Below are 12,589 nucleotides of genomic sequence, written 5' to 3' on the forward strand. Positions count from 1 at the left end.
ATCTAATCCTCTCCTGTGTGATACTCTCTGCTGAGCCGTGTATCTAATCCTATCCTGTGTGATACAGTCTGCTGAGCCGTGTATCTAATCCTATCCTGTGTGATACAGTCTGCTGAGCCGTGTATCTAATCCTCTCCTGTGTGATACTGACTGCTAAGCCGTGTATCTAATCCTCTCCTGTGTGATACTCTCTGCTGAGCCGTGTATCTAAGCCTCTCCTATGTGATACTGTCTGCTGAGCTGTGTATCTAATCCTATCCTGTGTGATAATGTCTGCTGAGCCGTGTATCTAATCCTCTCCTGTGTGATACTAACTGCTGAGCTGTGTATCTAATTCTCTCCTGTGTGATACTGACTGCTGAGCTGTGTATCTAATCCTCTCCTGTGTGATACTGTCTGCTGAGCTGTGTATCTAATCCTCTCCTGTGTGATACTGACTGCTGAGCCGTGTATCTAATCCTATCCTGTGTGATACTGACTGCTGAGCTGTGTATCTAATCCTCTCCTGTGTGATACTGTCTGCTGAGCTGTGTATCTAATCCTCTCCTGTGTGATACTGACTGCTGAGCCGTGTATCTAATCCTCTCCTGTGTGATACTGTCTGCTGAGCCGTGTATCTAATCCTCTCCTGTGTGATACTGTCTGCTGAGCCGTGTATCTAATCCTATCCTGTGTGATACTGACTGCTGAGCCGTGTATCTAATCCTCTCCTGTGTGATACTGTCTGCTGAGCCGTGTATCTAATCCTCTCCTGTGTGATGCTGTCTGCTGAGCCGTGTATCTATTCCTCTCCTGTGTGATACTGACTGCTGAGCCGTGTATCTAATCCTATCCTGTGTGATACTGCCTGCTGAGCCATGTATCTAATCCTCTCCTGTGTGATACTGCCTGCTGAGTCGTGTATCTAATCCTCTCCTGTGTGATGCTGTCTGCTGAGCCGTGTATCTAATCCTCTCCTGTGTGATACTGCCTGCTGAGCCGTGTATCTAATCCTCTCCTGTGTGATGCTGTCTGCTGAGCCGTGTATCTAATCCTCTCCTGTGTGATACTGACTGCTGAGCCGTGTATCTAATCCTCTCCTGTGTGATACTGACTGCTGAGTCGTGTATCTAATCCTCTCCTGTGTGATACTGTCTGCTGAGCTGTGTATCTAATCCTCTCCTGTGTGATACTGTCTGCTGAGCTGTGTATCTAATCCTATCCTGTGTGATACTGTCTGCTGAGCCGTGTATCTAATCCTATCCTGTGTGATACTGACTGCTGAGCTGTGTATCTAATCCTCTCCTGTGTGATACTGACTGCTGAGCCGTGTATCTAATCCTCTCCTGTGTGATACTGACTGCTGAGCTGTGTATCTAATCCTCTCCTGTGTGATACTGACTGCTGAGCCGTGTATCTAATCCCATCCTGTGTGATACTGACTGCTAAGCTGTGTATCTAATCCTCTCCTGTGTGATACTGACTGCTGAGCCGTGTATCTAATCCTGTCCTGTGAGATACTGACTGCTGAGCTGTGTATCTAATCCTCTCCTGTGTGATACTGACTGCTGAGCCGTGTATCTATTCCTCTCCTGTGTGATACTGACTGCTGAGCCGTGTATCTAATCCCATCCTGTGTGATACTGACTGCTGAGCTGTGTATCTAATCCTCTCCTGTGTGATACTGACTACTGAGCCGTGTATCTAATCCTATCCTGTGAGATGCTGATTGCTGAGCTGTGTATCTAATCCTATCCTGTGTGATACTGACTGCTGAGCCGTGTATCTAATCCTCTCCTGTGTGATACTGACTGCTGAGCCGTGTATCTAATCCCATCCTGTGTGATACCATCTGTCCTGTATCTAATCCCATTATTCCCGACTGATCATTGACCACGGATTATAATTCCAATTCCTTTTTTAGGAATGAGTGTAAATGTCGCAGGACGCTGGGGGTCGGCGGACGGCGCAGTGTGAATCCGGTGTTCTTGGCCCCGGGCCGCGGTCTCATTCACACCGTCTGGGTGTTCCCTGGTGAAACACTGGGAAAGCCGCCAGTGCTGAGCCCCATTGGTGCGGGGCGGATTCTGGGGCGGATTCTGGGATGGGATTGGCCGGCGGAGTTTTTCCAGGAGTTCTAGTTCTGGGCTGAAGTTCCATGAATCAGTCTGTGCTGGAGCTGAAGGTGAAGTCTGACAACCCTGGAGATGGCGCTCAGCGCTGGCACCCAGAAGGTGAGTGCAGAAACATAGCTCCAGCTGTTGTGAAACTACAACTCCCAGCATAACTCAGCATGTTATATTGGTAATGCTGCTATCTGTGCTGTTGAACTACAAGTGCCAGCAGAACACGGCACAAATTTACTTCTAGGCTCTGACTCTGAGGTCCCAGCTGAGGAACTACAAGTCTCATGCTGATTATACATATGACTCTTATCACCTCCAGTCATTGTGAAATGCTTCACAGATACAAGCACTACAAGTCCCAGCAAAACATCCCAGATATTATTCACAGGCTATTGCAGTAGCCCAAAATGTTCTAACCGAAGTAGCTGATGTCTCCTATCTGTTGTAGAACTACAACTCCCAGCAATCACAGGACTTCCTCAGATGCCCCAATATGTGACCTAATGATCCACGTCGTCCTCATATATGACCGCAGAACAGATTGCCATTCAGGAGCCCCAGAAAGCTGGGGGACCACCTACACACAAGGTGGGAAGTTGCCCCTTAAGTAGCCGCCAGCTTTCCCAGAAACAGATATCACAATGTAACCACTGAAGAGGAACAATGTAACAATTTACATTTCCTGGGGCTATTTATTATGGGGGCGCTTTTACTATGTGCCCCCCGTAACATCAGCACTGACTCTATATACAGGGGGCTGCTAATACAGAATGAAGGGGGCAGAAGATTCACAGGAAACAATTCATCCAAAGTAACAATAGGTGACTGATGGGCGGCGTGGACCCCCATGTGCCCCCTCTCCTTGTGTCATCACAATGACTGGCAGCAGCTGTAACCTCCCATCACTGCACACACCTGCACTGGAAACTAGGAAGAGCAAATACTTCCCAGAACTCAGGTCCAGCAGTCAGGTCAGTAATCCCTGTACCCAACTCCTACCTCCCAGCATCCCTACTCTATTGATTAATCAGCCTGAGGCTACAATGTAATGGCCAGGGGACACCGGCAGGTAGGAGGCAAGACTCCGGGCCTGGGAATACTGACCTGACTGCTGGACCTGAGACCAGAGCATTCACTCGCTCATCACTACTATCAACCAATCAGCATTTCCTTAAATGTATTATATGTACACAGTGACTGCACCAGCAGAATAGTGAGTGCAGCTCTGGGGTATAATACAGGGTGTAACTCAGGATCAGTAATGTAATGTATGTACACAGTGACTGCACCAGCAGAATAGTGAGCGCAGCTCTGGAGTATAATACAACTTGATGTAACTCGGGATCAGTAATGTATATACACAGTGACTGCACCAGCAGAATAGTGAGTGCAGCTCTGGAGTATAATACAGGATGTAACTCAGGATCAGTAATGTATGTACACAGTGACTGCACCAGCAGAATAGTGAGCGCAGCTCTGGAGTATAATACACGATGTAACTCAGGATCAGTAATGTAATGTATGTACACAGTGACTGCACCAGCAGAATAGTGAGTGCAGCTCTGGAGTATAATACAGGATGTAGCTCAGGATCAGTAATGTATGTACACAGTGACTGCACCAGCAGAATAGTGAGTGCAGCTCTGGAGTATAATACAGGATGTAGCTCAGGATCAGTAATGTATATACACAGTGACTGCACCAGCAGAATAGTGAGTGCAGCTCTGGAGTATAATACAGGATGTAGCTCAGGATCAGTAATGTATGTACACAGTGTGACTGTACCAGCAGAATAGTGAGTGCAGCTCTGGAGTATAATACAGGATGTAACTCAGGATCAGTAATGTAATGTATGTACAGAGCGACTGCACCAGCAGAATAGTGAGTGCAGCTCTGGAGTATAATACAGGATGTAGCTCAGGATCAGTAATGTATGTACACAGTGTGACTGTACCAGCAGAATAGTGAGTGCAGCTCTGGAGTATAATACAGGATGTAACTCAGGATCAGTAATGTAATGTATGTACACAGCGACTGCACCAGCAGAATAGTGAGTGCAGCTCTGGAGTATAATACAGGATGTAGCTCAGGATCAGTAATGTAATGTATGTACACAGTGACTGCACCAGCAGAATAGGGAGTGCAGCTCTGGGGTATAATACAGGATGTAACTCAGGATCAGTAATGTATGTACACAGTGACTGCACCAGCAGAATAGTGAGTGCAGCTCTGGAGTATAATACAGGATGTAACTCAGGATCAGTAATGTAATGTATGTAAACAGCGACTGCACCAGCAGAATAGTGAGTGCAGCTCTGGAGTATAATACAGGAGGTAACTCAGGATCAGTAACGTATATACACAGTGAGTGCACCAGCAGAATAGTGAGTGCAGCTCTGGGGTATAATACAGGAGGTAACTCAGGATCAGTAACGTATGTGCACAGTTACTGCACCAGCAGAATAGTGAGTGCAGCTCTGGACTCTAAGGGTCTGTTGTCATAGTTCACATTTTCTGATTTATGGGTCTGATACTCTTATTTCCTCTATGATTATTTCTCGCATTGTTTGGCCAGGTTATTGCTCTCTGGTCCTCAGACCTCTGGTTGCTCTCGCCTCGCTCCGGTGGATGGGTTATTAACCTCCTGCCTTTCTCGGCCTCTAGCTCTGGATTCCTCCAATGTGTCTTAGTCCTGGTTATTATGTAGACTTTGTGGCTCTGGTGCTGGGGGGGGAGATGCAGCCGGACAGGTAACCGCACCCAGTCTGTAAATGAACCCTATGTAAATAACTCTGCGCCGTGAAGCTGAATGTAGGCGATTCTGGAACCTGAGGCAAGAAAAGAACATGAAAACTCTTGTCAGACACCGTAAACAAGGTCGGGGAACGTGTACGCGGCACCAGGAGGGAAAAAACAGGTGGTGCTCAAAAATAAATCCCGCGTGTTAGCGCTTTCCTGGAGGTTCTCTCAGACAGTATCACACAGGATGGGATTTGATACACTAGGGGCAACAGAAGGTGTCACACCTGATTGAATTGGACACACTTACTCTACAGAGTATCACACATGATTGGCTTGGATACACGCTCTACATACTATCACTAGTGATGAGCGAGCGTGCTCAGATAAAGTGTTATGCTCGGGTGCTAGCCGAGAGATTTCGGCGTGCTCAAATAATGTTCGAGTCCCCGCGGCTGCATGTCTCACGGCTGTTTGACATGCGCAACATATGTGGTGATTGTCTAACAAACAGGCCAAAGTCTCATAGTTAGCAGCCAAGCATGATAACACCTTATCCGAGCACGGCCGCTCATCACTGATGGATTAGATACACTAGCTCTACAAGTATCACTTATGACAAGCTTGGATACATGAGCTGACTATTATGTGTGCGGTGTCATTGGGGGGGAAATGTGGCTGCTCCGGTGTTTCCTCATTCACCTGTGATATCTATGACTGTCATATGAAACACAACAAACCAGTGATCGCTGACGATCCGCAGCCCCAAACGGCTGGTCGCTGACGATCCGCAGCCCCAGACGGCTGGTCGCTGACGATCCGCAGCCCCAGACGGCTGGTCGCTGACGATCCGCAGCCTCAGACGGCTGGTCGCTGACGATCCGCAGCCCCAGACGGCTGATCGCTGACGATCCGCAGAACCAGACGGCTGGCCGCTGACGATCCGCAGCCCCAGACGGCTGGCCGCTGACGATCCGCAGCCCCAGACGGCTGGCCGCTGACGATCCGCAGCCCCAGACGGCTGGCCGCTGACGATCCGCAGCCCCAGACGGCTGGCCGCTGACGATCCGCAGCCCCAGACGGCTGGTCACTGACGATCCGCAGCCCCAGACGGCTGGTCGCTGACGATCCGCAGCCCCAGACGGCTGGTCGCTGACGATCCGCAGCCCCAGACGGCTGGTCGCTGACGATCCGCTGCCCCAGACGGCTGGTCGCTGACGATCCGCTGCCCCAGACGGCTGGTCGCTGACGATCCGCTGCCCCAGACGGCTGGTCGCTGACGATCCGCTGCCCCAGACGGCTGGTCGCTGACGATCCGCTGCCCCAGACGGCTGGTCGCTGACGATCCGCTGCCCCAGACGGCTGGTCGCTGACGATCCGCTGCCCCAGACGGCTGGTCGCTGACGATCCGCTGCCCCAGACGGCTGGTCGCTGACGATCCGCTGCCCCAGACGGCTGGTCGCTGACGATCCGCTGCCCCAGACGGCTGGTCGCTGACGATCCGCTGCCCCAGACGGCTGGTCGCTGACGATCCGCTGCCCCAGACGGCTGGTCGCTGACGATCCGCAGCTCCAGACGGCTGGTCGCTGACGATCCGCAGCCCCAGACTGGGAAGCTCCAGCTAAAGGTCTCAATTCTGGAGGTATTTGTGGCAGATCCAGGTACATGACTCCGGATGCTGCTGCCAGGAAGGGTTGGAGGAGGTTTATCCTCCTGCTTCATTATTATTCAGAAAGTGATTCCAGATGCAGACGGTTTATTCCCACTCTCTGACTGCACACAGGTCCTATTGTATAAGGCTGCAGGCAGAGGATTCAGGGGTCTGCACAGAACTGACATCTACAGGTGAGACCCCCCGGCTGCAGGGATGTGGGGGCTTATTAATGTGCTATATAAAGTGTGTGGCCCAGATGTATTATATCCATTGTGCTGCGCAATCAAAACTGCGGCTCTATCTGTTGTAAAAAATTAACTTGGTCTCCGGGACGGAAGATGGCGACGTCTGTTTACCGAAGATAAAGTGGCCCCAGAGTCAACAGCATAAAATCTGCAATCACATGTGCAGTAATGATCCATTAGATCCAGCAGAGATCCACTAGAAAAAAACTTGTGCTGATCCATAAATGCGGCGTCCGTAGTCGTCTATTTTTAATGGATCCAAGAAAACGTCTTCTGTTGCTGGATCCGTTAGAAATAGACAACAGATACATTACTGGATCCGTTCTCCATTGACTCCAATGTTAAAAAAAAAAAATCTGTCAGAGATCAGTTAGTGAATAGCAGATTAATAAGTTGTTTCAGAATAAATGTTTCCCTAGTGGATTTCTGCTGGATCCAGGGCCGGACTGGCCATCTGGCAATTCTGGAAAATGCTAGAAGGGCCGGTCTGGTTGTGGGCCGCCTTGTTTGCTGCGTTGTTAGCAGAATCCGGTGTTCTCAAAACAGCCATACTGTGACCGAGCACAAAGTCACTTACCCCAGCAGCCACTGGTGTCATTAGAAATATGGGTCTTGTAGTAAATCTTCCTTTCCTCCATCCAGGGTAATATTACTAATATCTCCCATCTGGAGCTTGGGGACAGGGACAGCATGGGCCTGTGTGATTCTGAATGCCAGGGCTGAATTCCAGCCCCAGTCCGTACCTGGCTGGATCCATTCCAACAGATCATTGCTGGACGTGTGACGGTGTGAACATCGCCTAATAGATTTTTAGGTTTTTTTTCCTCTTTCTTGTTTCTGCAATACATTTTCCTGGAAACAATCAACAAGTTGCAGTTGACGGATCTGATTTTAATTTTCTGTGCTTCTAGGTTGTAATTTAACAATATAACTAGATGCTTTTAGGAATGGGCTCGTTAATGCACCCTAATACTCCCTAAGGGTATGTGCACACATTGCAGATTGCTGTGCGGATTTTTCTGTGTGGAATCTGCATATTTTGGCAGAACCCGCAGGTCAAATTCTGCACGGCTTTATTGTGGATTTCGCCTGCGTTTTTACACTTACAGATTCCTATAATGGAATAGGTGTAAAAACGCTGCGGAATCCGCACAAAGAATTGACATGCTGCAGAAAATAAACCTCTGCGTTTCCGTGCGGATTTTTCCACAGTATGTGCACAGCGGTTTGTGTTTTCCCATTGAATAACATTGTTCTGTAAATCGCTAGCAAATCTGCAGCGGATCCGAAGCAAATCTGCAACGTGTGCACATGTAGCTTTAGATGCTGTGGATTTTTCCATGCGGATTAGCCTGCGGTTTATCATCTCTACAATGGAGAAGGTGTGAAACCGCTGCGGATTCCGCACAAAGAATTGACATGTTGCGGATTTGAACCCGCAGCAAACGCGCTCGGAAAAATCCGCAGCATGTGCACAGCGTTTTTTCAGTTTACCATTGAAAACAATGGTACTGTACAACGCACCTAAATCTGCTGCGGACCCGCAGAGCCTGAAACGCTGCGGATCCGCAGCAGAATCCACGTCGTGTGCACAGAGCCTTAATACTCCCTTGCATGCTGGATCCATTAACACTTAAATAACCAAAGGCGATGTTAAATATTTTGGGTGAGGCTTGGATTTCCACGCATCAAATATTTATTCTTTTAAGCCGATCTGCTGTATGCCGGGGATTTACACAAGTAATAGTAAGATATACAGAAGGCGAGGCTCAGTCAGCCATATTCAGCCACATTCAGCCTGCTTGTTGACTGTTTCCACTAGAATAAGGAACTTTTTTCAAAGTTTTTTGAAGATGCTGCCCGCAGAGCTCTGATGTGGAGGCAAAATACTGGACCTCAAAATGAGTCCGCAGTCCTTATTCCTGAATCCCACTGATATCATAACCACCCCCTATATTATGAATGGGCATTACCAGGCTAAAGGGCTTGTGACAAGTGCCCCAGACGTGGACTGAACCACGACCTATAGAGCCGCATTGGGTGGGTATGCAGGAGGAAGATCAATGCCTAGCCTGTCCCCTCGTGTAGATTGTTGGGGTGTCAATAAATGGAGGCCGTCTTTTCCATACTCGCACCCTAAAGTGCAGTTCGGAAGTAGTGGAGGTTTTCCACAATTTACTGCAGCTTTAACCCTGTGCAGTATCAGGCTGAATTCCCACAATAAGGATTTGGTGCAGTTTTTTTTTTTTTGCGCTGCATTTCTGCACCAATTACCCCTATTTGTGTTTTGATTTTCAGCTGCAGTTTTTCTCTCCTTTCTAATATGTTGTATTTTTTAATAAAACCACTTATTTTGGAAACTTTCTGTTACTTCACTTTGTAGAAACTTTATTGATAAAGTCACGTGCGGACTGCATCTATTTTTACTGCGTTTCTGCTGCCAAAATGCATCCGTGGTGTCTCTGCGCCTCATTCTAGTCTATGGAGCAAATGCGCAAATAAAAACGTATTTTCTGCAAAAGTAATTGACATGTTAAGAGACTTGAGAAATGCGCCGCTGGTCAATTTCCACAGCGCTAAAGCATGAGATTTCATAGAGCTCATCTACATACGTTGGTTTTTTTTGTGCGTAAAAATACGCAGTAGAAAGATTGCATCAATAGTCGTAATGGGAAGGTAGACTCCGGGGCGAAAAGTCGCATTTCTGCAACAGAATTGCTGCAGCTTTAGAAATCTTAGAATGATCAGAATCTCAAACTATTATGTAACCCCATCCACAGACATTGCACTGTAAGGCTGCTTACCATGTTTTTGCGGGCAGATTTTGCGGCCCCAATAGATTTCTATAGGGCCGCAAAATCGGCCCACAAAAATTCCACGGTGTGCCGTGCGGCCGTGACCACCGGTTTTGCGGAACGCCATTTTTTTTTTCCCCCAATACTATTTCCATAGTATTGGAAAACAAAACACGGTGATTCGCAAACTTTTTTGCGGTCCGTTATTGCGGCAGACCACGAAAAATGCGGTAAGGCCGGAGTCACACTGGCGAATAAAACGGACTAATGCAATGCGATAAAAAATCGCATTGCATTCGAACCCATGTTATTCTATGGGGCAGCTCTCATCATGCGATTATTTTTTTATTTTTTTTATTTTTTTTTTTTTTATATCGCATCCGATCCTCTGACCGAGTCAATCGCAGCATGCTGCGATTGTCACCGATTTTCGGATCGGATTCGACAATGCATGTCTATGAGGGTGAGAAAAAATGGGATTGCAAACGGACCCGATGTGAGTTGCGATAAAAATCACACCAAAAGCCGGCAATTTTTTTTTTCCTAAATACAGTAAAATCACAGTGTCCAGTTAAATAAAGCAACGAATTAATAGATATAGACACATTAAATAAATATATATATTTATTTAATGTGTCTATATTAATTAGTTTGTGCGGGGAAACCTGTCATTGGGCTCCATTATATGTCCATTTTGCTTTCCTGCGAGAAAATCTCGCCAGACAGATGTCAAAAGGATGCTTACATGCAATTAAAATCGCATCAATGAAGATAAATCGCATCAAAAACGCATCACTGGTTAAGATTAGAGTTGAGCGACTTTTGGTTTTTTAGGGTCGCGTTTCGTTTCGTGAAACCCGACTTTTCCAAAAGTCGGGTCGAGCAAGATCGTCCGATCATAGGGAAAAGTCGGGGTCGTCCCGAAACACGAAACCCAATGTAAGTCAATGGGGAATAAAAGTCGGCAGTGAGAGGACAGGAAACACACCAACAGTGCCCATTTTAATGCCAAAAGCATCAATTCTTCTTACTTAAGCTTGTCAACCTTAATTAACTTCATAATACAAGTTACGCACTGAAAAATGGGGGTTATTTGGCTTAAGTTGTGGGGGGGTAGGGCTGGCTGCAGGTTTTCATGTGCCCTGGGCGAAAGAGCGCCCCTTTAACACATATCACAACTCATCATGCTCCGATACGGCAGAGAAATAGCGGTATAGTACAATGAAAAATACTTCACTTTTTACATCTCATGACGAGGCCCATCTATTTCTCCATACAGAATCATTGGTCCCATATAATGTTTGAAACAGTATATGATGAGCTCCACATAATGCTACAGTATATGTTGGTCCCCATGGATGAAGCTCCACTGTCTTATGGGCCCAAATAATGCTCCAAACATAATGGGCCCCATTTCTAATGCTCTAGTGTATAATGGGCCCTGTAAATGCTGCTCCAGTGTCTGATGTCCACCTTTGGAATGTTCCAGTGTATGGTGGGCCCCATCTATCATTCTCCAGAGTAACGTGCTCCCCAAAAATTGCTGTCCCAACATTGAAAACAATGAAATAAGTCTCCTCGCTAGGGAATCCCTGTACTAGTCTGGACTCCTCGTCGTTCCCATCTTCCATCTCACTGCACAGTATTTCAACCTTGCAAGTGCTGTGATCCTGAGCAAGCAGGGGGGGCCCACTCGTTGGCGACGGCACTGGCACAGGGCCCCTGATAGTACGGTGGTGTGTCTGATGGCGGGTGGGCCGAACCTGCACTTTCATCTGCAGCTTCCTCTTTGTCACCGTGTAAGATGGAACTGTATATGGGAAGGGTAACCTGAGTTTCATCAGGGTCAGATTCAGGCCGGGTAGCGTGCGAGGGGAATGTAGTGGTCTGGGTCAATGTACCAGCAGATTCATCGAGCAGTGGCTGGGCATCAGTGCACTTGTGTCGCCCCCAGGAGTACGGTCGCCACAGTGGCATTACCTTCCTCCTAGGGAGTGTGATGTCATGCTTGGGAGCAACGAACGATCTCTCTAGCAGGTTAACTGATTGGGCGGCGTTATTCCCACGAGTCATGACCCTCCAAACAGCGTTCATGAAGGCAAAGTGTTTGTTTTACGTGGGCAGTATGGTTGCAAAGCTGAACCTTAAAGGAATGTCCAGAAGGGCACCACCAGGAGTGGAGCCTACGGCGTAATTTGACTCAACACGGGCAACCTCAACCATGCCAGCTACAGAACAGATGCACACATTGCAAGCTTAATTCCGTTAACGAACGAGACTCCGCCATGCCCCGCGGTCCGAGTCCGGCTTACTAGAGGGACACGTGAGGCTCTGGCACATGAGATTGGCCAATAACTAGTGTGTCATGCCCTTACATGTCCGTGGCTGCATGTGCGCTACACTGAAAAGGCCAGCGTTTGTCACTTACAGGTGCAGATAACCCGCTGAACAACGTTAGTGATGGGGATCACTGATTACAATTATTACCCGCGAACAATGATTTCCCAGTAAGTGCAGGTCAACCGCAGTTCCGGAATTAGGTCTAACCGTCATTCCTGAAAAAATGAAAAACTTACGTGTGCAAACCACAGGTGCTGTAGCTTGCTTAACAGCTCGCCAGCCGTTCTCACGCCCAGTATGGATTACACGTGATTGCACAAAGGTGAGAAAGGGTACCGTATCCCTGGATAACATGTATGGATAGCGTACACATTCAAAATATATGTCTATACATCAGGAGGCAGGCTCAGACGGTGTCAGGCACAGTATGGATTTGAAGGCCCAGACTACACAGCGGAAGGGGGGCCCACTCGTGGGCGTCGGTACTGGCACTGGGCCCCTCATAGTACGGCGGTGTGTCTGACGGCGGGTGTGCACCACCACCGTCAGAGACACTTGATTGCACTATGAGGGACCCTGTGCCAGTGCCCGCGCCCAAGAGTCGGCCTACCCACCTGTCCAGGGCAACGGCACTCGCACGGTGTCGTGCGCTAGGTGGTGACCCCGGCCATGGGGGGGGAGGCAGCACAGTTAGGGAGTTTTAGAAAGTGG

General features: G+C 48.2%; 1 protein-coding gene across 1 annotated transcript in view; it reads left to right on the plus strand.

Annotated features, from left to right (window-relative positions):
- The first annotated feature begins 2,078 nt into the window (after positions 1 to 2,078).
- Positions 2,079 to 12,589, plus strand: part of LMCD1 (LIM and cysteine rich domains 1) — a 35,778-nt gene continuing 25,267 nt past the window's right edge. Inside the window, exon 1 of the mRNA XM_073574925.1 lies at positions 2,079 to 2,213. Within this exon, the coding sequence (XP_073431026.1) occupies positions 2,187 to 2,213 (27 nt within the window). The 5' untranslated portion in view covers positions 2,079 to 2,186. The remainder of the gene's footprint in view (positions 2,214 to 12,589) is intronic.

The sequence above is a fragment of the Dendrobates tinctorius genome, unplaced genomic scaffold (assembly GCF_039654945.1).
Source record: "Dendrobates tinctorius isolate UK_male_01 unplaced genomic scaffold, ASM3965494v1 ptg000041l, whole genome shotgun sequence".
Classification (NCBI taxonomy): domain Eukaryota; kingdom Metazoa; phylum Chordata; class Amphibia; order Anura; family Dendrobatidae; genus Dendrobates; species Dendrobates tinctorius.